General features: G+C 44.0%; 1 protein-coding gene across 1 annotated transcript in view; it reads left to right on the top strand.

Annotated features, from left to right (window-relative positions):
* Positions 1-27,132, top strand: part of LOC106569180 (oxysterol-binding protein-related protein 1) — a 51,177-nt gene that overhangs the window by 20,414 nt on the left and 3,631 nt on the right. Inside the window, exons 2-12 of the mRNA XM_045694154.1 lie at positions 7,907-8,116; positions 17,300-17,375; positions 18,604-18,738; positions 18,877-18,974; positions 19,159-19,341; positions 19,619-19,726; positions 20,091-20,180; positions 20,659-20,785; positions 21,563-21,679; positions 21,953-22,076; positions 22,177-22,267. Of these exons, the coding sequence (XP_045550110.1) occupies positions 8,055-8,116; positions 17,300-17,375; positions 18,604-18,738; positions 18,877-18,974; positions 19,159-19,341; positions 19,619-19,726; positions 20,091-20,180; positions 20,659-20,785; positions 21,563-21,679; positions 21,953-22,076; positions 22,177-22,267 (1,211 nt within the window). The 5' untranslated portion in view covers positions 7,907-8,054. The remainder of the gene's footprint in view (positions 1-7,906; positions 8,117-17,299; positions 17,376-18,603; positions 18,739-18,876; positions 18,975-19,158; positions 19,342-19,618; positions 19,727-20,090; positions 20,181-20,658; positions 20,786-21,562; positions 21,680-21,952; positions 22,077-22,176; positions 22,268-27,132) is intronic.

Raw genomic sequence — 27,132 nt, 5'->3', positions numbered from 1 at the left:
CATTTTCCCACAACTTTGGAAGTATGCTTGGGGTCATTGTCCATTTGTAAGAACCATTTGCGACTAAGCTTTAACTTCCTGACTGAGGTCTTGAGATGTTGCTTCAATATATCCATATAATTTTCCTACCTCATGATGCCATCTATTTTGTGAAGTGCACCAGTCCCTCCTGCAACAAAGCACCCCCACAACATGATGCTGCCACCCCCGTGCCTCACTGTTGGGATGGTGTTCGTCGGCTTGCAAGCCTCCCCCTTTTTCCTCCAAACATAACAATGGTCATTATGGCCAAACAGTTCTATTGTTGTTTCATCAGACCAGAGGACATTTCTCCAAAAAGTACGATCTTTGTCCCCATGTGCAGTTGCAAACCGTAGTCTGGCTTATTTATGGCGGTTTTGGAGCAGTGGCTTCTTCCTTGCTGAGCGGCCTTTCAGGTTATGTCGATATAGGACTTGTTTTACTGTGGATATAGATACTTTTGTACCCGTTCCCTCCAGCATCTTCACAAGGTCCTTTGCTGTTGTTCTGGGATTGATTTGCACTTTTCGCACCAAAGTACGTTCATCTCTAGGAGACAGAATGCGTCTCCTTCCTCAGCCTTATGACGGCTGCGTGGTTCCATGGTGTTTATACTTGCGTACTATTGTTTGTACTGATGAACGTGGTACCTTTTGGAAATTTCTCCCAAAGATGATCCAGACTTGTGGAGGTCTACAATTTTTCACTGAGGTCTTGGCTGATTTCTTTTGATTTTCCCATAATGTCAAGCAAAGAGGCACTTAATTTGAAGGTAGGCCTTGAAATACATCCACAGGTACACCTCCAATTGACTCAAATTATGTCAATTAGCCTATCAGAAGCTTCTAAAGCCATGACCTAATTTTCTGGAATTTTCCAAGCTGTTTAAAGGCAACAGTAAACTTCTGACCCACTGGAATTGTGATTCAGTGAAATAATCTCTCTGTAAACAATTGTTGGAAAAATGACTTGTGTCATGCACAAAGTAGATGTCCTAACCGACTTGCCAAAACTATAGTTTGTTAACAATAGATTTGTGGAGTGGTTGAAAAATGAGTTTTTATGACTCCAACCTAAGTGTATGTAAACTTCCGACTTCAACTGTACCTGTAATGCTAATATTTTCCTCACCTCAATTTAGTTGACCAAGAACCTTTACAATATTTGATGACTACAGCCGGGAGCTATTTTCACCGCGGTGAATTCCGTCTTCCACAAAGTAGCCAGGGCTATTCCAGAAGGAGTAAAAATTGTCATCGAAGGACATGCCCGAGTCCTTGGTTAGATGCATTAGCCACGGGTGAAGAGACCAAAGACGACTAAAATACTCAGTCCCACAACGGCGAGGAGATGGAATTGAGCCCGAGACAATTATATGTCCTGCTAATTTCTGAGCATTCTCCAAGAGTTGTAAGAAATTGCCTCTTAGTTTTACACATTTGAAAAGCATAATATAATTAGACCCAATATGCAACACAACTGTGTTCAGAGCAGGAACATGTTTCTTGATGGTGGGCATGATTTTTAATAAATCTAATACCTTAGCTCCAGGAAAACAAAGTGTACAGGTATTTTTGGACTTCCACCGATCTAACCATGGAGCTTCCCATACTAATAGTTGATGGCAGTTGTCCATGTAGAGCCGGAACCCTCAGCCCAACCCCAGCCCCAACTCGACACCCCACAAATGATAGGAATAGCAGAGCCCAGCGTAGACCCCGGTGAAGCAGAACCCACCTTCGTCCCCGGCGATGCCATCACAATGTTGTCCGATACAGAAGGAACCAAAGGAACCTCCGACGCTCCATGAGAAGATAGAGCTGGGACATCAGGCTCCAGAGCAGCTAAGCTATTCAATATCGGCAGCCCATTCATGAATCCCTTCACTGCAGAGGGCTCAAAGTGGAGGATGTCGACATCAACTTCCACTATGAGCGGCGACGTGTCTCCCTGTCTGGCCATCCAGGTCCAGGAGAGAATCCTCCCGCGATTCAGCAACAAAGGTCCCGCCTACTCCATTCTCCGTCGGTGAGCGATCATTTCCGAGCAGCGGCCAGTCCACCCAAGATAACCTGCCCGAAGGCGAGACTCCCATCAGCCCAGCGCGATGCACGGCCCTCTGAGTGGAGAAAAAAGAGAAAATTGCAAGTCTTGGCTTTCCCAGTAGCCTGTGCAAATCGGTAGCGACTTCCTCTCTGTAGCCCTCCGTGAGCAGGCAATTGTTGCACTGAAAGTCAGGGCATTCGACCCCATCCCGGAACAGGGAAAAGTATATACAATTCCTGCAGCGTTGATCACCCGTGAGGTGGTTGTGTTCTGCGTTGGAGAGAGGAACATTGGTTAGTTTCCAGGCCCCTGCCCAGGCTGGAAACTACTCGCTGTTAGGACAACGGTGCGAGGAGGTGAGTACAATCTGCTGTGTAGGGTAGTGCCATTTGCTACTCGGCGCTATAGTCTTTCTTTTCCCCTTTTAGGCTTAGCGACGTGTTCCACTTTGGAATACATTGGGGAAGGTTATTTTGTTTGTTATTTTTGTGTGGTGTCCGTGGACGGAGCAGTTGTCTCTACAGTGTGTAATTACCCACCGCGAATCCACACAAAGACTAGGGTTGAGTTATTGTAGGATTCGGGGAAACACCTTCTATCTCATCTCTCTCTCCTGTGGTGCCCAGTGTGATTGGCACTTCTCTTGTTGTGGTCCGGTCTAGTGTGCTCAGCAGAGGGGAAGAGTGAGATTTTATTTTGCAGTTACTTGTGACTATGGCATCTAATATAGATGAGTTCATTTGCGTTCCATCAGAGGAACTGTTAGAATGATGTACTAAAGAACAGCTGTTTAAGATCGCTGAACACTATCAGGTTGAAATTGGTGATAAATGTCAAAAACATATTGAAGGCCAATCTGATGGAGAGTGGTATACTCATAGTTACCACGCAGCCTCTGCCGAGGACTCGCCACCTCCCCAGCTATCTCCCCGTTTTGCGACAATGGCCCCTCCGTCTATTAGCCCTAGTCGTCTTTCTTTTGAACAGTAGAAAGAACTGCTTCTGTTAGAGCATTATTGCATATTGTTTTAAGCTAAAGCATGATCGTGTTAAGCATGAAAAGAAATTGGAATTTAAACAGGAATTGGAGCACGCTAAAATCAAGCTGCAACAAGAGTGGTTAGACTTGGTTAGGGATGGAAAGCTCCCAGGGGAGCGTTTGTTTAGGGAAGGTGACCCTGATTTACCTAGGTGACCCTGACCCTGGTCAGTAAATCAGACACATTTGATATTGTTGGAAACTTACGGCTATTGACAAAATTTTATGAGAAAGACCCTGAGACGTTCTTTTGATTGTTTGAGCACGTTGCTGACGCTAGGAGTTGGCCTGATTCTGATCGCACTTTAATGTTGCAGTGTGTGTTGACTGGTAAAGCGCAGGAAGCATATTCAGCTCCAACAGTGTCAGCAATGCTAAGGTTAAAATGGCTGTGTTTCAGATTTACGAATTGGATCCTGAGGTTTACCGCCAAAAATGAAAACATTTAAAAAGGGCTGATAAACAGACTCATGTTGAGTTTGTGCGAGAGTTATCTTCACAGTTTAATCGCTGGTGTTCCCCCTCTGCGGTTAAGACTTTCCAGGGGCTGTGTGATCTGATTATGCTAGCGCAATTTAAGGACCCAATCCCTGATTGGATAGCCACGTACATTAATGATTGAAGACTGAAGACTCTCTGAAGCTGTGGTTTTTGACGGACGAGTATGTTTTGACACAAAAGTGGCTTGGCAGAGCCCTGTATTCAAAGTGAGTGAGGGCGTTTGAAGAGATTTGGGCCTCGCCCACGGAGACACTGGTGTTTCTGCGTTCATCAAAACCTCTCACACTTGTCAATTAATGGGTAAACCTAATCAAGCTATTAAGCTGGTACCGCTCTTTCCTATTCCCGTAGTCAGCCTCGCTCTGAGAATGGTAGTAGTTACCTGTTCACTGTGATGTGTCAGACCACTAGGATTCCTGCTGCCTATCCTCTCCGGTCTATCACCACTAAGTCTGTGCTAAAAGCTTTGACTCAGTTTATCTCACTGTTTGGAATCCCTAAGGTTATTCAGAGTGACTAAGGTTCTAATTTCACCTCTAACCTGTTTGGTTCTCCAACAACTCCATTTTAAACACCATTTTGCTAGCACTTGTAATGCACAGAGTCAAGGAGCGCTGGAACGTTTCCATCAATCACTTAAGTCTTTGTTGAGAGCTTATTGTACAGAGATAAGGATTGGGAGGATGGGTTGCCATGGTTACTGTTAGCCGCCAGGTAGGTTTCCTAGTGTTCGGATATAGTGTGCATGGGCTTCTAGCAGTGTTCCAGGATGACTGAAAGTCTCCCAAGCCACCTCAGTCCCTATTATCTTATGTGTGTGATTTCCAGCGACGCCTGTGTACCACTGGTGAGATGCTGAAGAAAAGCTGTCAGCTTCACATGGGAGGATGAAAGAAATATTTGATCGGCGAGCTGAGCCTCGTCACTTTAGTCCAGGTGACCAGGTTCTTGCTCTGCTGCCCATTGTTGGTTCTCCTTTTAATAAAACACGATATTGACGAAGGGGAAGCTGACCCCATCCGTCAGCTGTTCTATAGAGTTCCTTCAGAGAAACTGAGTTGTCTGGATGCTGAGATCAGGTACATGCTGGAGAGTGATATTGCAGAGCCTTCTTTCTCCAGCTGGGCTTCTCCGTGTATCTTGGTCAGTAAACCGGATGGGACAAACAGATTTTGTACGGACTACCGTAAGGTAAACCGTGTCACTAAGCCAGATTAATTTCCTCTTCCTTGGATGGAGGACTGTGTTGATCAGGTCAGAGCAGCGAAGTTTGTGAGCAAGTTTGAGCTGTTAAAGGGCTATTGGCAGGTGTCACTGACGCGTGGGGCATGCAAAATCTCTCCCTTTATTACACCCTCCAGTCTGTACCGGTTATGAGTTTCAGCCTGCTTAGCAGCACCTGCCACTTTTCAGTGCCTTATGAATAGGTTTGTCTCAGGTCTGGTCGGGATGTGCTGTTTATCTGGATGATGAAGAGGTTTATGCAGATACTGGTGGACATGTTTTCTCATGTGCATTGTTCCTGAGTGCTGTGACGTATGCATGTCGTTCACGTGACCTGCCACTGTTTATTTTGTATATTGTGTTGTCCTGTCATCTGTTCCCTGCTGTCCTCATTTTATTTATTTCCTCTTCAAGGTTGCTTCCTGTGCGCAAATGTTTCTGAGGTCTGGGGAGGACGAGGTTGGTTGGGGCAGTGGGGCAGCTTAAATACAAACATACTGCCCTGGTGAATATATACATTTTGGGGGGGTTTGGTTGGTGTGGTGTTCCGGGGTCCAACAGGACAATGACACCAAGCACACAGCCAAGACAAAGCAGGAGTGGCTTCGGGACAAGTCTCTGAATGTCCTTGAGTGGCCCAGCCAGAGCCCGGACTTGAACCCGATCGAACATCTCTGGAGAGACCTGAAAATAGCTGTGCAGCAACGCTCCCCATCCAACCTGACAGAATGTGAGAAACTCCCAAAATACAGGTGTGCCAAGCTTGTAGCGTCATACGTGTTACGACCCTCCCACTCGGTCTGCCGAATTCTCTCTCTGCTCTTGTTTTCCTTAATAAGATGTCGGTGGGTGTGGCTGTGATGGTCGTCAGCAAAATGGGACACACCCGGGCTCGGGTGTGTCCCGGGGATAAATAAGTTACGACTCCCACCGAAGGTGGCACCCCCTCCTGCTCGGGTGGGGCTCGGCGGTCGTCGTCACCGGCCTACTAGCTGCCACTGATTCCTTTTTGTTTTCCCCTTTCTGTTATTGTTTGCACCTGTCCTTAGTTGGGTTGATTAGCGGGGCTGTATTAGCTAGTTGGCCCGCCTGCTCTTTGTGCGGGATTGTTTCTCTGTTGGTTGCTTTGTTACGCGCTGTATTGTATTTAGCGCTAGTGCGTTGGTTTACGCTCACTGTGTTTTGTCCCCTGTGTTTGGGGCACTTTGATTTTTGTGTGCGCTGAGTTCGCTATTTGGGGTGGCAGGTGTTTTTGCTGTATCGCTCATTAAAAGCCAGCACCCGTATCACTGCTTCCTGCGTCTGATTCCTCCTCCACTACGCCTAAGCATTACAAAATACCCCTTTCCCCCATACATCAAGGAGACTCTGTCCACACAGACACTGTTTTTTGTTATGGAATTTTTGTTTGTTTCGGCACCTCTTAACTACCCCTCATTATCACCATCTATGCACGCATCCACTCACTTACAGTACACTACTGACTACACACACCATTGGTACTTGTATATAGGTTACTTTATTTAATAAATATATTTTTGTTATCTCCACGTTGTCTACCTCTTTGTTATGGGCTAAGAGCCGGTTCATAACATACCCAAGAAGACTCAAGGCTGTAATTGCTGCCAAATGTGAGTCACAAAAGTACTGAGTAAAGGGTCTGAATACTTATGTAAATGTGATATTTACGTTTTTTGTTTTTTTATAAATGTGACAACATTTCTAAAGCTGTTTTTGCTTTGTCATTATTGGGTATTGTGTGTAGATTGAGGGGAAACAAAACAATGTAATCCATTTCTGAATAAGGCTTTAAAGTAACAAAATGTGGAAAAAGTCAAGGGTTTGAATACTTTCCGAATGCACTGTACCTTAGAGCAGGGTGTTCCAGCTGGCGGCCCGCAGGTGATTATTTACATTTTTTTGTTGGACATAAAATACTGTAAAAAACACCAGAAAATCATCTCCAAGTGATTTTAATTTTCGGAATCTGTTCCAAAGTATTCCCGCATAATAGCGAAATGTGTGATTGTATACAAATGTAAGCAAGGTTTCAAATTATTTTATTCAAATATGATCTGTTTGGCTACTTTCGGTCAATTTGCAGTTTACAAATTATTTGTAATTATGTTCCAGACCCCTGAACCGTCACTCAAGAAAATATTGTATACAGGCTACAATAGGAGCGCGCTACGGTGGTATACAGTTTGTGCCTTTTAGAGTGATCCCTGTTACTCTAGGATTGTTGCATTATTCATCCATCCACAGTTATCTACTGGTCAGTGCTCTCTCTCTCTCTCTCTCTCTACTCTTATAAATATACCATGCTTACTGCATCTATAATGAGATGATGATAAAGATCGACCGGCATGTTATGGAGCATTATGAGACCTGTATCTTGTTTGTTTACATAATAAAGATACATCAACACATTATGTCCATTTCTTTGATTGAACTTTACTTTTGGATTAAGCCACACGACCCACTTTTATAAATAGCATTACTCTATAATGAGAGATTTGAAGCTTTGTTGTTCCCATAACTGATCATGCCAGCGCAATTTTTGAATTTAAATGCTTTATTAGCATGCCAAAAAAATGCATTTGTATTGCCACTATCATTAAGTTCTTGAATATTTGATTAGTCATGCCAGCTCCTTAATCCCAGTATCTCAGCTCCTCCTCATTGTGTAGAGATCTGTTTTCCCCTCCCCCTTTTCCTGGGTGTTAATACCTGTGTTGTCCCTGGTAGCAGAAGAGTGAGGTCTAGGTTAGAGGCGGAGCCAGAGTACTGTACTAACCACAGCAGACACAGCACCCGGAGGAAGCAGAGCATCTATGTGGCTTCTCATTGGAACACTATCCCACAGGTGGGGTTTCGCAGGCTCCAGGGAGGGAGAGGAGGAGGAAGAGGGAGTTCAGTCAGTCACTACCGGGTGGAGGAGTGTGCAGGCAGGTTGCAGGTCTAAGAATATCGTTTTTGGGCTAGGTTTAAGCTAAGCTTACTATGTTTTGGACTGAGCTCAAAGGTGACATGACCCCCTCTCTCTCTCTGGCCACTGGCATCCCTCTCCTGCAGATTCCGAGAACAAGCATTCTCTCTCTCTGAACGGCTTCCTGTTTGTGGTCGGACACTCGTTTGAAGAGGAAGAGGAGAGAGAGCCCCCTCTGTTCAGCAGCAGCCTCCATTGCCGTACCACCCTCAGGGAACGGCCACCGCCAGCGGAATGTCCGGGGAGGGTAACCATGGTAACCAGAAGGCCCAGTGCAATGGAGTAAAGAAGCACAGGTAGGATCACGCTCTACTTAATGTGATGTAACGGCTTGTTTCCCACGTGGTTTCCAGCTTGGTTTTCTTGTCTCCTTTCTTCTCCAGTGTGTGTAATAGCAAGGATTGTATCAGTGTTTGGCTCAATTACTCTAGTATATTCCATTATTTTTATTTGATCGTTATTTTTCATTTCTAAAGTGTGTTTTGATCACGTGTGACATTTTGTAGGAAATTACTTGGTAGGAAAGACTCACCAGTCACAATGTTGTTACTGCTGATGTCCGTAATGTCATTAGAATGTATAATATTTGATCACTTAGCATAAGTCTTTGATGACTGTTGTGGTGTTCAGAATAGACTGTCAGCAGCCAGCGGCTCTACAGTATACTGTATGTAATGTGATACCCCAGTCTGTCTGTCTTTCTGTTCCAGTGTTTTTTGTTTGAGCACCCAAGCCCCATAGACAGGTTTCTCTTGTTTTTCCATCCACAGTTATGTCATTGAGATTCAGCAGGCTAGTGGCTTATTGGAGCTTCGTACACTGGGTCAGAGCAGAAAGCTTTTTGAAGATTGGCCAATCGACTTTCTTTACGTGGATGAGGAGGGTGGCATGCCCTTTTTCTTAATCCAACAATTGAACAGTGAATAATTTAGTACTTGCCAGCTTCGAGAAACAAAGACCGTGAGGAAAGGGATGTGTGTGTCTGTGTGTGTGTGTGTGTGTGTGTGCGTGCGTGCCTGTGTACATGCATGCGCCTTTGTGTGTATTGAAAGAGATTGATGAGAAGCTTGTTTATACATTATAAATCCTGTCATTCAGAGACCCTTGTTTATGTCTCTGGCTGTGTGTAGATACAGTACATTCGGAATATATTCAGACCCCTTGACTTTTTCCACATTTTGTTGCGTTACAGCCTTATTCAAAAATGTATAAAATATTTTTTTTCCCTCATCACAATACTCCATAATGACAGAGTGAAAACAGATTTTTTGCATTTATTGCAAATGTATTAAATATTTTTAAAAACATACCTTATTTACATAGGTATTCAGACCCTTTGCTATGAGACTCGAAATTGAGCTCAGGTGCAACCTGTTTCCATTGATCATCCATGTGATGTTTCTACAACTTGGAGTCCACCTGTGGTAAATTCAATTGATTGGAGATGATTTGGAAAGGCACACACCTGTCTATATAAGGTCCAACAGTTGACAGTGCATGTCAGAGCAAAAACCAAGCCATGAGGTGGAAGAAATTGTCTGCAGAGCTCCGAGACAACAGGATTGTGTCGAGGCACAGATCTGGGGAAGGGTACCAAAACATGTCTGCAGCATTGAAGGTCCCAAGAACACAGTGGCCTCCATCGCTCTTAAACAGAAGAAGCTTGGAACCACCAAGGCTCTTCCTAGAGCTGGCCGCCCGGCCAAATTGAGCAATCGGGGGAGAAGGGCCTTGGTCAGGGAGGTGACCAAGAACCTAATGGTCACGCTGACAGAGCTCCAGAGTTCGTCTGTGGAGATGGGAGAACCTTCCAGAAGGACAACCATCTCTGCAGCACTCCACCAATCAGGCCTTTATGGTAGAGTGTCCAGACAGAAGCACTCCTCAGTAAAAGGGACATCACAGCCTGCTTGAAGTTTGCCAAAAGGCACCTGAAAGACTCTCAAACCATGAGAAACAAGATTCTCTGGTCTGATGAAACCAAGATTGAACTCTTTGGTCTGAATGCCAAGCATCACGTCTGGAGTAAACCTGGCACCATGCCTATGGTTAAGCTTGGTGGTGGTACCATCATGCTGTGGGGATGTTTTTAAGCGGCAGGGACTGGGAGACTAGTCAGGTTTGAGGGAAAGATGAACGAAGCAAAGTACAAAGAGATCCTTGATGAAACCCTGCTCCAGAGCACTCAGGACCTCAGACATGGGCGAAGGTTCACCTTCCAACAGGACAACGTCCCTATGCACACAGCCAAGACAACACAGGAGTGGCTTTGGGACAAATCTCTGAATGTCCTTGAGTGGCCCAGCCAGAGCACAGACTTGAAGCCGATCGAACATCTCTGGAGTGACCTGAAAATAGCTGTGCAGCAACACTCCCCATCCAACCTGACAGAGCTTGAGAGGATCTTCAGAGAAGAATGCAAGAAACTCCACAAATACAGGTGTGCCAAGCTTGTAGCGTCATACCTGTGACGACCCTCCCACTGCGACAAATTCCTTTCTTGTTTTCTTTAATAAGACGTCGGTGGGCGGAGCTGTTAGGGTCATCAGCAATCGGGTGTGTCCCGGGGATAAAAACACCTTTCCCCCATACATCAAGGAGACTCTCCACGCAGACACACTGTTGTTTTTTGTTGTTGTGGCATTTTGGGGCTTCTTTGTTTGTTTGTTTGTTTTTGGCACCACTCAACACCCCTCATTATCACCATCTATGCACGCATCCACTCACTTACGCTACTGACGACAGACACTATTGTTACTTGTATATTGGTTACTTATATATTTTTTATATTCTCTTGCTCTCATCCAACACTTCTCACTCTGCCCCTACTCGGATGGTATTGCGCCGTCCCAACCTTCGCTCTCTCTCTCCCGCTACTCTCTCCTCTTCCATCCTATCATCTCTTCCCTCTGCTCAAACCTTCTCCAACCTATCCCCTGATTCTGCCTCCTCAACCCTCCTCTCCTCCCTTTCTGCATCCTTTGATTTTCTCTGTCCCCTATCCTCCAGGCCGGCTCGGTCCTCCCCTCCTGCTCCGTGGCTCGACGACTCACTACGAGCTCACAGAATAGGGCTCCGGGCAGCCGAGCGGAAATGGAGGAAAACTCGCCTCCCTGCGGACCTGGCATCCTTTCACTCCCTCCTCTCTACATTCTCCTCTTCTGTCTCTGCTGCTAAAGCCACTTTCTACCACTCTAAATTCCAAGCATCTGCCTCTAACCCTAGGAAGCTCTTTGATACCTTCTCCTCCCTCCTGAATCCTCCTCCCCCTCCCCCCCCCACTCCTCCCTCTCTGCGGATGACTTCGTCAACCATTTTGAAAAGAAGGTTGACGATATCCGATCCTCGTTTGCTAAGTCAAACGACACCGCTGGTCCTGCTCACACTGCCCTACCCTGTGCTTTGACCTCTTTCTCCCCTCTCTCTCCAGATGAAATCTTGCATCTTGTGACGGCCGGCCGCCCAACAACCTGCCCACTTGACCCTATCCCCTCCTCTCTTCTCCAGACCATTTCCGGAGACCTTCTCCCCTTCCTCATCTCGCTCATCAACTCATCCTTGACCGCTGGCTACGTCCCTTCCGTCTTCAAGAGAGCGAGAGTTGCACCCCTTCTGAAAAAACCTACACTCGATCCCTCCGATGTCAACAACTACAGACCAGTATCCCTTCTTTCTTTTCTCTCCAAAACTCTTGAACGTGCCGTCCTTGGCCAGCTCTCCTGCTATCTCTCTCAGAATGACCTTCTTGATCCTAATCAGTCAGGTTTCAAGACTGGGCATTCAACTGAGACTGCTCTTCTCTGTGTCACGGAGGCTCTCCGCACTGCTAAAGCTAACTCTCTCTCCTCTGCTCTCATCCTTCTAGACCTATCTGCTGCCTTTGATACTGTGAACCATCAGATCCTCCTCTCCACCCTCTCCGAGTTGGGCATCTCCGGCGCGGCCCACCGGTCGTTCCTACCAGGTGGTGTGGCGAGAATCTGTCTCCGCACCATGCGCTCTCACCACTGGTGTCCCCCAGGGCTCTGTTCTAGGCCCTCTCCTATTCTCGCTATACACCAAGTCACTTGGCTCTGTCATATCCTCACATGGTCTCTCCTATCATTGCTATGCAGACGACACACAATTAATCTTCTCCTTTCCCCCTTCTGATAACCAGGCGGCGAATCGCATCTCTGCATGTCTGTCAGACATATCAGTGTGGATGACGGATCACCACCTCAAGCTGAACCTCGGCAAGACGGAGCTGCTCTTCCTCCCGGGGAAGGACTGCCCGTTCCATGATCTCGCCATCACGGTTGACAACTCCCTTGTGTCCTCCTCCCAGAGTGCTAAGAACCTTGGCGTGATCCTGGACAACACCCTGTCGTTCTCCACTAACATCAAGGCGGTGACCCGATCCTGTAGGTTCATGCTCTACAACATTCGCAGAGTACGACCCTGCCTCACACAGGAAGCGGCGCAGGTCCTAATCCAGGCACTTGTCATCTCCCGTCTGGATTACTGCAACTCGCTGTTGGCTGGGCTCCCTGCCTGTGCCATTAAACCCCTACAACTCATCCAGAACGCCGCAGCCCGTCTGGTGTTCAACCTTCCCAAGTTCTCTCACATCACCCCGCTCCTCCGCTCTCTCCACTGGCTTCCAGTTGAAGCTTGCATCCGCTACAAGACCATGGTGATTGCCTACGGAGCTGTGAAGGGAACGGCACCTCCATACCTTCAGGCTCTGATCAGGCCCTACACCCAAACAAGGGCACTGCGTTCATCCACCTCTGGCCTGCTGGCCCCCCTACCTCTGAGGAAGCACAGTTCCGGCTCAGCCCAGTCAAAACTGTTCGCTGCTCTGGCACCCCAATGTTGGAACAAGCTCCCTCACGACACCAGGACAGCGGAGTCAATCACCACCTTCCGGAGACACCTGAAACCCCACCTCTTTAAGGAATACCTAGGATAGGATAAAGTAATCCTTCTAACCCCCCCCCCCTTTAAAAGATTTAGATGCACTATTGTAAAGTGGTTGTTCCACTGGATATCATAAGGTGAATGCACCAATTTGTAAGTCGCTCTGGATAAGAGCGTCTGCTAAATGACTTAAATGTAAATGTATATATTTTTGTTATTTCTTTATCTCTGCGTTGTCACCGTCTTTGTTATGGGCTAAGAGCCGGTTCGTAACAAGTGGGGCCTCGTCCGGGATATAAGGTTGGTTCATAGACACTTTGGCGTGTAGTATTTTGTTGCATTTTGGCGGGTTAATGCTAATTGGGATGCGCTTTACTTGGTATTCACTGCCTAGTCTTATTTTTTATTGAACTTTTATTTAAACAGGGAGTCACATTGAGATTAAAATCTCTTTTTACAAGAGCCCTGTACACATTACAATAAAAACTGAATATTAAAACAACGTACACGTGTATAAAACAATACACCAACAAAGATAAAAATAATAGACATTTAATAAAAGCAATCACATTCAACCCCAACCAATCATTTAAACTGCCTGAGAAGCACCAGCACATCTAACTGCAGTGAACTTTGCAGATTGTTCCACAAATTAGGGGCATAAAAACTAAACGCAGATTTTCCCAAATCTGTGGAGACTAGAGGGATCTCTAGTGTTATCCATTCCTGTGACCGGGTTTGGTAACTTGTGATTTTTATCTTAATGAATGATGTTACATATAGAGGGGGTTTCTGTCAGATTGCTGCATTGTCTTTTATTTATTTATAAAGCATTCTTCTTCCAGACAGAGAGGTCCATCCCACATTTTATACAGACTACAATGATGAGTCCTAAAATTGTCCCCGGTGATAAAATGTATTGCTGAATTGTAGACTGCGTGCAAGGGATTTAAAACAGGTTGCCGCATTCTTGTAAATAATATCACCAAAATCCAATAGAGGGAGAAGCTTTGTTCAAACAATCTTTCTCCTATTTTTAATACTAAGGCATGATTTTATTTCGATATAACAAAAACTATCTTGGATCTTAGCTTCTTAGTCAGATTTTTCATATGTGTTACGAAGGACAACTAGTCATCAATCCAGACACCCAGGTACTTATACTGAGAAAGAAGCTCAGGCTAGAGAACATCATGAGCTTGGTTTTACTTGTATTTAACACTCATTTAAGATCTGTAAGTGATTTCTGAATTAAATCAAAGTCATGCTGAAGTTCACGAATGGCCTGCTGCACTGAGGTGGCACAGGAATACAAAACTGCATAGAGATGAATGTTACAAGTATTAACAGTGTTTCCCATGTCATTAATATACGAAGTAAACAATAATGGACCCAAAATCGAACCCTGAAGAACACCTTTTTGAATCCCAGCCAGAGCCCGGACTTGAACCCGATCGAACATCTCTGGAGAGACCTGAAAATAGCTGTGCAGCGACGCTCCCAATCCATTCTGACAGAGCTTGAGAGGATCTGTAAAGAAGAATGGGGGAAAAATCCCCAAATACAGATGTGCCAAGCTTGTGCATCATACCCAAGAAGACTCGAGGCTGTAAGCTCTCCAAAAGCGGCTTCAACAAAGTACTGAGTAAAGGGTCTGAATAATTATTTAAATGGGATATTTCATTTTTCCAAAAAAAGATATAACCTGTTTTTGCATTATCATTATTATGTGTTTTGAGTAGATTGACAAAGAAAAATGTTCTACCATACTGTAGTATGTTAAGGAGAACTAGTTTTTAATTTGATACCTCAATTTGTAATCCCTTGTGATCTTCTGTGGCCCACAAGCATACAATAAATCCTTGATTATGCGAAAAGGCGTATTTAGGCTTGATTTGATTCGACAGGAAATGTAAAACATAGCTATGGAAAGTGAATGAGGCTTTAGAGTGAGTGTACGTAGTTACAGGAGAGGAGTCAGTTCATTCAGCCTAATATGTTATGCTGTGTTGTGTAGCCGACAGAAGTACTGCTCCGCCATGCTCCACTGGCCTGCTCATTCCGCTGTTGATAAGAGAGAGGGTTAGGATTTATCCCCACGGCCCTCCTCTTTCCATCTCTCCTCAATCTCCCTCTCTCCTCCTCTCCCTCCTTCTCTCAATTGCCTGTTGCGTCTGTTTAGTTGGAGCGTCAGTATTCATTGTGCGTAGCTGCTTCTCTGCTCACCTCTGAGCAAACACACCGTCTGACTCATACATACACACACTAGTGATGCGCGGGTTGACTCATAACCCGCAGCCCCCATGGTTATATCCACAGGGCAGGTGGGTTTAGGTCATGAAATATAGTGTGGATGAAGGGCCGGTGTGTGGCGGTCGTGTTGAATAAAGAGAAAACAATAAATACAAAAATCCATAAATGTATCATTCTTGTACATCTATAGGCAACATTGAGGTTTTTCTTTCATTGTTTTGAGGCATACAAATAGCCTACACACCAATCCCCAAATAGCCTACACACCAAACGCTTTTGGGAACGGGCAGTGAAAGTTAACATTGATCGACTGAGGCAAAAAGGACAATGTCGGAATTTAATTCAATAAAATAAAAAGCTGTGAAATGGAGAGTTGAATATAAAGAGAAGGGAGGGCCAGAAAAGTTGCGAATGCGCATTTAGGGACTGTCTGTAGAGGCGCTATTTTTTTTGCATCATAAAAGCAGATAGTATTTCAGCCTCCTAAAATATGCATCCAAGTTGAACTGAAATCTTATCAGAAAAATGTTGGGTTGTTTTCACAGCGATCTATTTTGCACAGAAAATATACCATTTTTGGGGGGAGAGTAATTGCATCTTCTCCCCTGTCCCTAAACGTGTTTGCTCTGCGAAAGAAGCAGACATGACAGAAAACTTTACTGATGTCAACTAGATTGTAGCATTCATTCTATAATTCATGACATTATTCTCATAAGCAATGGTTTATTTAGTCTTCTATGGCAACATATAATGACATAAGAGAAGCTGCATGTATCTAATTATAGACAAGTTGACTAACAAATAGTCTACCAATATGACGGAAATTATAAGCAGAAACGTATTTAACTGAGGCAAAAAAATTATCCTGCACCCCAAGGCAAAAAATCGTTAGGCCGTCTCTGTAGTCTATATCACATTTTCTATATTTGCGGGTTAGGGTCGGGTGTGGGCTTCAGATTTTCACAGCTGACCCGTGCACCACTAATTCATACATACACACACACACACACACAGGAACACACGCACACTCTCCCATTTATTCATGGTTATTGCACGAGGTTTGACCGCAGCAGTTACAGTTAGCTCATTAGTTGTCAGGTAACTCTGTTTCCTAATGGCAAGGCGAGGTAACTCTGTTTCCTAATGGCAAGGCCAGATGAGGTAACTCAGTTTCCTAATGGCAAGGCAAGACGAGGTAACTCTGTTTCCTAATGGCAAGGCCAGACGAGGCAACTCTGTTTCCTAATGGCAAGGCCAGACGAGGTAACTCTGTTTCCTAATGGCAAGGCCAGACAGGTAATTCTGTTTCCTAATGGCAAGGCAAGACGAGGCAACTCAGTTTCCTAATGGCAAGGCCAGACGAGGTAACTCTGTTTCCTAATGGCAAGGCCAGACGAGGTAACTCAGTTTCCTAATGGCAAGGCCAGACGAGGTAACTCTGTTTCCTAATGGCAAGGCCAGACGAGGTAACTCAGTTTCCTAATGGCAAGGCCAGACGAGGCAACTCTGTTTCCTAATGGCAAGGCCAGACGAGGTAACTCTGTTTCCTAATGGCAAGGCCAGACGAGGTAACTCTGTTTCCTAATGGCAAGGCCAGACGAGGTAACTCTGTTTCCTAATGGCAAGGCCAGACGAGGCAACTCAGTTTCCAAATAGTACGTCAAGCCCTCGCTGATATTCCAGATAAGGTTAATGTAATACAGCTGTTTGCATAACTAAATGGTGACTATTTTTTATTTTAGAAACATGCTAAAATGTTAACAGTCCTGAAGACACAATGATAAAGACCGTAGTTGTATATTCTAAACATGCTTCTCCATGAACAATGTCGAGAACATCACATAAAACCAGGGACACAAGCTTAAATACAAATGCACATACTTAAAAAGTGGAGACACACGTCATCAACAACAACAAGATACTGTACCACTATCTGATAAATGTGATAGCCTGGAGTGTTGCTAAAATGTAGGAGGAAGAGCGCTGTGCCTTATCTATACAGTAGCTATATCTAGGCCTCGGTGGAAGTATGCCACTGTAAGAGACTCTGGCTTAAACCCCTCATCAATTACTCTGTCACCATAGTCCTTGTTTGTTTTCTCCTGACACTGTCTCCTAGCCTGGTCCCAAATCTGTTTGTATCGTTTGGCGTGACAATGACCATAGGAGTTGACTATAGTAGTTGGTAAGACAGCACAAACAGATCTGGGACCAGGCTAAGAGACAGGATCAGGAGAATACAAACAAGGACTGTGTCTGTTTCAGTGGGAGTACTACATTTAGATTTGACCTTGTTGTTTGTCCGTTTCTGTTCTATCCCACAGAACGTCTTTACCAGCGCCCATGTTCTCCAGGAATGATGTCAGCATCTGGAGCATCCTGAAGAAATGCATTGGCATGGTGAGAATTAACACTCATTATTTATTTAAAGAAAAGTACAGTACTGTGTTGGTACATCCCAAAAAGCACCAGAGCTGGATACAAATGTATCAGGCTGGGCAAAGAAAGAAAGGGATGTTTGTTCACTGTTTCCTGTTCCCCGAAAAAAGTTGAAATCAAACAGTTAGCGAACATGCCTTTCTCTCTGCCAAGAATTCAAACACAAACAAACAGGATTTCCAGGACTGAGTTTGAGAAACCCTGCTGTAAAATACTCTGGCCGTCAGTAGTGGTCTGTAGGGATCCTAATACCCTCTCTCTACTTCCTGGATGAAATTTGATTTGATCTACAGCCTACACTTCCTGTAAATCCCCCAATTAAAAGGGTTGATTCCCACCTAATCCTGGGCTGTGTCCCAAATGGCAACACTATTCCCTATGTAGTGCAATACTTTGACCTATGGGCCCTGGTAAAAAGTAATGCACTTAATAGGAAATAGGGTGCTATTTGGGACACAGCTCTGGTGTAGAGGAAGATGCCACCATTGGCAATGGAGAAACTACCTTGACTATGTTTGTCCTATATATGGGGCTTAATGAGTTATATCCATGGCAATCTATTATTTTAGCCCAGGGTTCCTGCTGAAATGTGGGCCTTTAATGACACTCCAGAGACCAGTCAGTAGTGGTGTCAAACAGTGTTCCAGGCTGGGGTCTAGACTACAGCTTTTTGCTGATGTTATTTCACACCTCTCATCGAAACACCATTATGTGTGCTTTACAGGGAATTTCACTCTATTGCCAGTGTAGCTTAGCGGTTAGAGCGTTGGGCCAGTAACTGAAGTTTGAATCCCTGAGCCGACTAGGTAAAATGTATCAATCTGCCCTTGAGCAAGGCACTTAACCCTAATTGCTCCAGAGTCACCATCAATAATGGCACTTTCCGAGGGTGTCGCACTCACCCCTTTTGCCTTTAGAATAGCCTCAATTTGTTGGGGCATGGACTCTACTGTACAAGGTAGGTGTCAAAAGCATTCCACTCGGATGCTGGGCCATGTTGACTCCAAGGGATCATAGCTTTCACCTGGATTTACCTAGTCAGTCTATGTCATGGAAAGAACAGGAGTTCCTAAAGTTTTGTACACTCAGTGTATATTTGTCTGTGTGGGCTGTGAATGAACTTCATTGCTTGTGTGTTTCCTTACCCCTGTCTCTGACTCTTCGGCTCCTCTCTTCTGTCCCCAACCAGGAGCTGTCTAAGATAGCAATGCCAGTGATCTTAAACGAGCCCCTTAGTTTCCTGCAGCGGCTTACAGAGTACATGGAGCACACGTACCTCATCCACCAGGCGAACACCACCACAGATTCCATGGAGAGGATGAAGGTAGCGAGCACCCATTATCATCATCCTCTTAGATAGACACACAAGTTTTCACTCATAGTTACAGCCAGCTACTCTTTTTGCTGTGCTCATCTACAGCCGCTAACGTTACAAACTTCTGTTCATCTGTGATGGTTTCAGTGTGTTGCAGCGTTTGCTGTGTCTGCTGTAGCTTCACAGTGGGAGAGGACGGGAAAACCCTTCAACCCACTACTGGGAGAAACCTATGAGCTCATCAGGTTTGACCTTAGGTTGACTTTTCTGTATTTGTTCTGAGTTGGTCTGGTACCACTAGTCGTACTAGTTTGCGACTCAAGACGTCTTCAAAATACATCTCAACATGTCAGATGTCTGAAGACATTTGAAGACAGAAGGTGATGGCTAAGGTATGTAGCATTAACCCCCTCCCTCCTGTCCCTTCAGAGAGGACCTAGGGTTCAGGTGGATGTCGGAGCAGGTGAGCCACCACCCCCCCGTCAGCGCCTTCCATGCTGAGGGCCTGCAGGAGGACTTCCTGTTCCACGGCTCCATCTACCCCAAACTCAAGTTCTGGGGCAAGAGTGTGGAGGCGGAGCCTAAAGGCATCATCAGCCTGGAGCTACCCAAGTGAGTCTGGAGCTGAGATTCCCTCCACAGTGTACATGTAGCTTTCCCTCACTGAGGGTTTGGCTTGGAGTGTTCTCGAATTGGCCTTTATCTCCCAGTTAAGCTAGCAATACATCTATTCTGGGAGTTTTTTCTGAAGGCTGGATGAAATGAATAAATTGAAGCTTAAAGGACATTTGTAATCTCCCTGAAGTAGTTTGGTATGAGTTGGCATCTCTAAGTGGACATGGTTGGTGAGAGATTATCTGCTGCTATGACATGTTCTCCGTCTCTGCAGATACAACGAAGCGTACACCTGGACAAACCCCACCTGTTGTGTCCACAACATCATCGTGGGCCAGTTGTGGATCGAGCAGTACGGCAATGTGGAGGTGATCAACCACAAGTAAGGGAGACTACCTTGCCGTGTGTGTGTGTGTGTGTGTGTGTGTGTGTGTGTGTGTGTGTGTGTGTGTGTGTGTGTGTGTGTGTGTGTGTGTGTGTGTGTGTGTGTGTGTGTGTGTGTGTGTGTGTGTGTGTGTGTGTGTGTGTGTGTGTGTGTGTGTGTGTGTGTGTGTGTGTGTGTGTGCAGTAGTGTGGATCCACATTTGTTTCCAGTTTATTGAACAGTGTAACAGAACTGGGACAGATACTTGCCATTACAAAGGAGATAGACTGAGCAGCTACATGTTAGTTGTTTGAAAGTATTGTCTCACAGTGGGAAATAGTGAACGAGAATATGAAAACAAAGCCTTGTCTTTCTGTGACAGGACCGGAGAGAGATGCAGCCTGATATTCAAACCATGTGGCCTCTTTGGCAAAGAGCTGCACAAAGTGGAGGGCTACATCCTAGATAAAAGGTATTGTGGCTTTTCTTTTGTTACGAATTGAAGGTTTTTTGTATTGCATTGCTGGCCAGGTCTCCCTGGTAAAAAGGTATCCTGACCTCAAATGGGACTCCCTGGATAAATAAAGGTTAAAGCTGCAATATGTAGCTTTTTGGGCAACCCAACCAAATACACATATTAATGTGAGTTATAGATCTGTCATTCTCATTGAAAGCAAATCTAAGAAGCGGTATATCTCTTCTATGTGCTGTATTTCTATACTCCCCATTCTTAAGGTTCATTTTTGCATCTTTTACTTTCGGTTTTGTACACCAGCTTCAGCTGAATTTTAGCAACCAGGAAATGCGATTTCTGCTTATTGCACCTTTTTTTTAAATAAATGTTACAACCTGATTCTTTCCGGATTGTGTTCCTCACTGATGGGACATCTAATTACCAAAGAAAAGGCTACAACACATTTTGAGGCCCCGTGTGACACTTGTGTGTGCAGCAAAAAGAAGCTCTGTGCCATCTACGGTAAATGGACCGAGTGCTTATACACTGTGGACGCTGACACTTATGATGCTCATAAGAAATCTGACAAGAAGAACTCAGAGGAGAAGAAAAGCAACATGCAGGTACAGTATGATGTGCACTAATCAGAAACACACCATATCAAAAACAAGGAGGTGCCTCGAGCCCCATTGGGGTGATTATGTAACTATTATAATCTTTGAATTATTTTCCTTGTCTGCTACGTGAAATAAGCTATATACTATACCTTATGTCAGTCCAGTGCTGTTCAGTACTATTCATAGATTCAGATGATAAATGGAAATAAATATTACTCAATAAGCCACTAAGGGTGACATTTTCGTGGTCCAAACACCATGGTAGCGTTCCCCTGCTCAGACATTGCATGCATCAACCAATGGTTACATGCCACGTCATCGACTGTGCCATCGGGCACCAGATTGCAATAAGATGTGATTTAGCTGATACTTAAAATACCTTTCCATAAACCTCCTTGTAATCTGGCAGTGTGATTTCATTTCAAACTTTTATTGAACAGTGTGTGTTATAGGGAGGTGAATATTTGATTAGAGTTTAGTAAACTGAGCAATACATAAATAGTAAATTCTTAATAGCGCACATTGTTGAAGAAACATTTCAAATTAAATCGTGCTGCTAGATTACAATGAGGTTTTTGGTAAATTTGGCACCTAACACATTGCTTTCGCACCATGAAAATGTTGCCTGAAATGGATCCTTTTGCTCCATGCTCATGAATGAGTGGTATTTAAGCAACCTTTAAACTAGTTTTGGAGTGAAAACCCTTGATATGACCCAATAAGTAGCTATTGTAAGCCATACCTGTTTTAAGGTTGCATGTGTCCCCCTGTCTGTCCCTCCAGACCAGTGTAGATGAGGAGCCAGAGGAGATGCCCCTGCCTGACGGAGACACGGTCCAGGTCATCCCAGGAAGTGAGCTGATCTGGAGGATAGTCCCCCGGCCAGACAACTCTGCAGAGGTGAGAGGGGAGGAGCGGTAGGGGGTGAGAGAGAATGGGACAAGAGCAGTTCTGGGGAATAGCCCCCCGAGTAGACAACTGAAGGGATCACAGGCATGATAGAGTACTGTATTAGGAGGATTACTAAGAAGCAGAAATCTGGGATGTACTAATGATATTTTAGCCTTCTTGAGTGATTCAACTGGTTGTCAGTTTGACTCAGTTATTGATTTGTTGAATCCACTCTCTCTCTCTCTCTCTCTCTCTCTCTCTCTCTCTCTCTCTCTCTCGTAGTTCTATGCTTTCTCCACATTTGCCATGCAGCTGAATGAGCTGGAGGAAGGCATGAAGGGGGTCCTACCCCCCACAGACTGTCGACTCAGGCCTGACATCAGACACATGGAGAAAGGAGACATGGGTATGGTGATAAAGTTATATAGGGCATTGTATGATAAAAGCATTGTGTCCACATCTGGTGTTCAGTAATTTATATTTTGATATGTTAAAATATTTCTCAGACTCGGCAAGTGCAGAGAAGAAGAGGGTAGAGGAGAAACAAAGACTGTCCCGGAAAAATCGCTCCAAATCAACCGAGGAATGGAAAACAAGGTGAGTGATTGGGTCCTCTCCACCTCCTGGAACCTTTGCTTCTGCCGTGCAAAACCCTCATTGGATGTATGCTAACACTATGCTAGGCCTGCTTTGCTAATTATCCTACATTTGTGTCATAATGTGCTGTGTGTTTTGCTCTCCCCTGTGTTGTCATTGTGAAGGAACCCAGCTCTTGGCCCCAGGTTTGGCTCTGCTTGTCTGCTGTGTCTTTTGATTGTTGTTATGGTTCACTGTTTGAATGCTGCACTATACTGCCTCCCTCAGGACAGCTTTAGAATGGCAGCAAATGCATTGATTGAAACACTGATCATGCATCTGCACAACCTGAATGTAGTTGACTCCTGAAAAGTACGGTGCCTTCAGAATGTATTCACACACCCCTTGACTTTTTTCACATTTTGTTGTTACAGCCTGAATTTAAAATGCATTAAATACATATTTGGTGTCACTGGCCTACACAAAATACCCCATAATGTCAGTGGAATTACATTTTTAGAATTCTTTACAAATTAATTAAAAACGAAAAGCTGAAATGTCTTGAATCAATAAATATTGAACCCCTTTGTTATGGGAAGCCTAAATAAGTTCAGGAGTAAAGAATTGCTTAACAAGTCACAAGTTGCATGGACTCACTTTGTGTGCAATAATAGTGTTTAACATGGTTTTTGAATGACTACTTCATCCCCACACACAACTATTTTTAAGGTCCCTCAGTCGAGCAGTGAATTTCAAACACAGATTCAACCAGAAAGACCAGGGAGGTTTTCCAATGCCTTGCAAAGGGTAAAAAAATAAATAAGACATTGACTATCCCTTTGATAATGTTGAGAAGTTATTAATTACACTTTGGGTGGTGTATCAATGCACCCAGTCACTACAAAGATACAGGTGTCCTTCCTAACTCAGTTGCCGGAAATGAAGGAAACCACTAGGGGATTTCACCATGACACCAATAAAATAGTTAAGAGTTTAATGGCTGTGATAGGCGAAAACAGAGGATAGATCAACAACATTGTAGTTACTCCCAAACATAACGCTTTGTATTCAGGACATAAAGTTAATTACTTTGTCACATTTTTTGCAGTTTTACTTTAGTGACTTTATGCAAACAGGATGCATGTTTTGGAATATTTTTATTCTGGGAAAATCCAACACACCACTGATTACCGTCATGTTATGGGTATGCTTGTCATTGGAAAGGACTAGGGAGAGTTTTTTAGGATAAAAAATAAATGGAATAGAGCTAAGCACTTGCAAAAACCTAGATGAAAACCTGCTTCAGTCTGCTATCCAACAGACACTGGGAGATAAATTCACCTTTCAGCAGGACTATAACCTAAAAAACAAGACCAAATATATACTGAGTGTATCAAACATTAGGAAAACCTTCCTATTGAGTTGTATCTTTCACCTGGATTCACCTGGTCAGTCTATGTCATGGAAAGAGCAGGTGTTCTTAATGTTTTGTATACTCGGTGTACACTGGAGTCGCTAATATTTAATGTTCCTGAGTGGCCTAGTTACAGTTTTGAATTGAATTGGCTTAAATCTGTTGCAAGACTGGAAAATGGCTGTCTAGCAATGTTCAACAACCAACTTGACAGAACTTGAATTTTCTTTTAAAGAATAATGTGCAAATATTGTCCAATCCAGGTGTGCAAAGCTCTTAGAGACTTACCCCAAAAGACTCACAGCTGTAATCGCTGCCAAAGGTGATTTATTGACTCAGGGCAGTGTTGTAGCACTTATTGAATGTCTCGGTATTGGATACATTTGTACTCGGTCTTGACTCAGTCTAGCACAGCGGAGTAAAACCGCTTCACCAGGCCAAATATAAACACTCCTTTCTTGAAACATTATCTTAACAGCCTTTATACTGTATCTATTACAGACATGTTTGCGCAGTGGCGAACCTATAGGCTTTTAGTGTGTGACAGGTTCGTAATTCTGAAAGGACAGCAACCGTAATACCAGCGCACTCCTGTAGGGGAGTGCACTTTTTGTAGAACACGAAGGGTGGTGCCTTAGTATACGTAATATCCAAACATTTTAAGAATTTATGAAAACGTGACCATATCTAAGTGGTCGCTTGTCATAAAAAGTATAATTCTTCCTGGGGGTGTATGTGAACAGATTTTAAGTAGGTTTCATGTTGCTAAAATGCTGTCAATTCCACTTTAAATGCAACGTTTCACACACAAGCTATTTTGGAAGAGGTGGCTAACAACAGCAAGTGTGCTGCTATAAAAAAACAACTGTTCCACTCATCAGATGATGATCATTTGAAACTTAACGTCTTGTTGAAAGTTATTCTTGAAAAGGGAGAAGCTAACAAATTAGCAACATCCTCTTTTGATAACACCTGCTACAGCCGCTGCAAACTAGCCAACAACAATAGCTAGCTACAGTAGCTAGACCGTAGGAAAACTACTGCTCGCTATTGCACAGTGACCTGTTGGCCTTCAAGATTGCAGATGTTTCCATAAGTTTCTGTAAAAACAATCCCACCCATTAAGTCAAAATGGGATTCCACTATCACTCCAAAATTTTGCCCTTATACAATTGAATGGCAGATGCCTTTATCATGCTTTTAGTGGCCTAGCCAATGGCTGATTTAGCTACCTATATTTATCTCCCGACATACAAGTAAAGAAAAATCATGATTGGATCTTTTTTCTCTTCAGTTTTAACCATTTCCAACAAAAACCAGAGATTAAATCAGAACATAATTGAAAATAATATCATTATTATTATAATGATTATTTTATAAATCCTTAGCCCTTCTCTGAAGGCGTAGAAGGCCCATTGTTCCCCACTGTGTTTGGTTAGTAATAATTTATAGAGTGGCTCTATTTTCCCGCAGCATGCGTTTTATTTACTATTCTTAATATCTTAAGAATCAATGTGTTGTTCTGAAATATGAACACAGAAATACTGGACATTTTGAAATCTAATGGTGGTGATTTGATAAAATTACAATCATGGTCTGGAATTGCGCTTGCATTTTTTTGGTCTCGGTCTTGAGGTCTTGACTCTGTCTCTGACCCCTTCTCCCCCTCCCGGTCTCGGTCTTGACTCGGTCTCACCCCCCCTCCCCTCAGGTCTTGGTTTTTGACTTGGACTCGATTTGCTCCGGTCTTGATATTGAGTCGGTCTTGCTTTAGGTGGCCTTGAACACAACACCGACTCAGGGGTATGAATACTTAAGTAAATGAGATATTTCTGCATTTCATTTTCAATACATTTGCAAACATTTCTAAAAACATGTTTTTTCACTATGTTATTATAGGGTATTGTGTGTTGATGGGTGATATTTTTTCTTTTATTTAATCCATTATGAATTCAGGCTCTAACAATATAAGTCAAGGGGTATGAATACTTTCTGAAGGCACAGTACACATTGAATAAGCTAAAATAATATGTTGTATTTGCAGTGCAATTCACCTGTCCAGGATATCTGCATGCTCCAGTTTGCATGAATACCCTTAAGGCCAAGTTATATGGAGAAACACATTTTCAATTGAAGCGCTGGAAGGGATGGCTGTCGTTTTACAGACTCCTAACCAACTGTGCTATTTTGTTTCTTTTTTCGTATAGTTTGTAACTTATTCGGTGCATAATGTTGCCGCTACCGTCTCTTAAGGTCCCGTGTGTCTCAGTTGGTAGAGCATGGTGTTTGCAACGCCAGGGTTGTGGGTTCGATTCCCACGGGGGACCAGTACGGAGAAAAAATTTATGAAATGTATGCATTCACTACTGTAAGTCGCTCTGGATAAGAGCGTCTACTAAAATGTAAATGTAAAACGTTAATACCGAAAAGAGCTTCTGGACATCAGAACAGCGATTACTCACCCCGAACTGGACGAAGATTTTTTTCTTTAATTAGTCAGACGCAAAGGATATATTGCTTTGTCGAGACAAGGCCCAAATCCCTGTCATCCGTGTGAAGAAAAGACAGAGAAAAAGGGGGAGGAGGGCGGGGTGCCTTGTAAGAATTTTCCGATGAGTAGGTAAACCATCACTATCCTCCGTATTATTGGCCAACGTGCAATCATTGGAAAACAAACTGGATGATCTACGATTAAGACTATCCTACCAACAGGACATTAAAAACTGTAATATCTTATGTTTCACCAAGACGTGGCTAAATGACGACACGGATTATATAGAGCTGGCTGGCTTTTCTGTGCATCGGCAGGACAGAGCAGCTATGTCTGGTAAGATGAGGGGTGGGTGTCTATTTGTCAATAATTGCTGGTGCGCGATGGCTAATATTAAAGAAGTCTCGAGGTATTGTTCGCCTGAGGTAGAATGCCTCATGATAAGCTGTAGACCACACTATCTACCAAGAGAGTTCTCATCTATATTATAGCACCACAAACCGATGCTGGCACTAAGACCGCCGCACTCAGCGGCTGTATAAGGCCATGAGCAAATAAGCGGTGCACCTAGTGACCCGGGACTTTAATGCAGGCAAACTTAAATCCGTTTTACCTCACTTCTACCAGAATGTCACATGTGCAACCAGAGGAAAAAACTCTAGACCACCTTTATTCCACACACAGCGACGCATACAAAGCTCTCCCTCTCCCTCCATTTGGCAAATCTGACCATACTTCTATCCTCCTGATTCCTGCTTACAAGCAAAAACTAAAGCAGGAAGAACCAGTGACTCGCTCAATACGGAAGTGGTCAGATGATGCAGATGCTATGCTACAAGACTGTTTTGCTAGCACAGACTGGAATATGTTCCGGGATTCATCCAATGGCATTGAAGAGTATACCACCTGTCACCGGCTTCATCAATAAGTGCATCGACGACGTCATCCCCACAGTGAATGTACATACATATCCCAACCAGA

The sequence above is a fragment of the Salmo salar genome, chromosome ssa14 (genome assembly GCF_905237065.1).
Source record: "Salmo salar chromosome ssa14, Ssal_v3.1, whole genome shotgun sequence".
Taxonomy (NCBI): Eukaryota; Metazoa; Chordata; class Actinopteri; order Salmoniformes; family Salmonidae; genus Salmo; species Salmo salar.
This window is presented reverse-complemented; position numbering and strand designations above follow the sequence as displayed.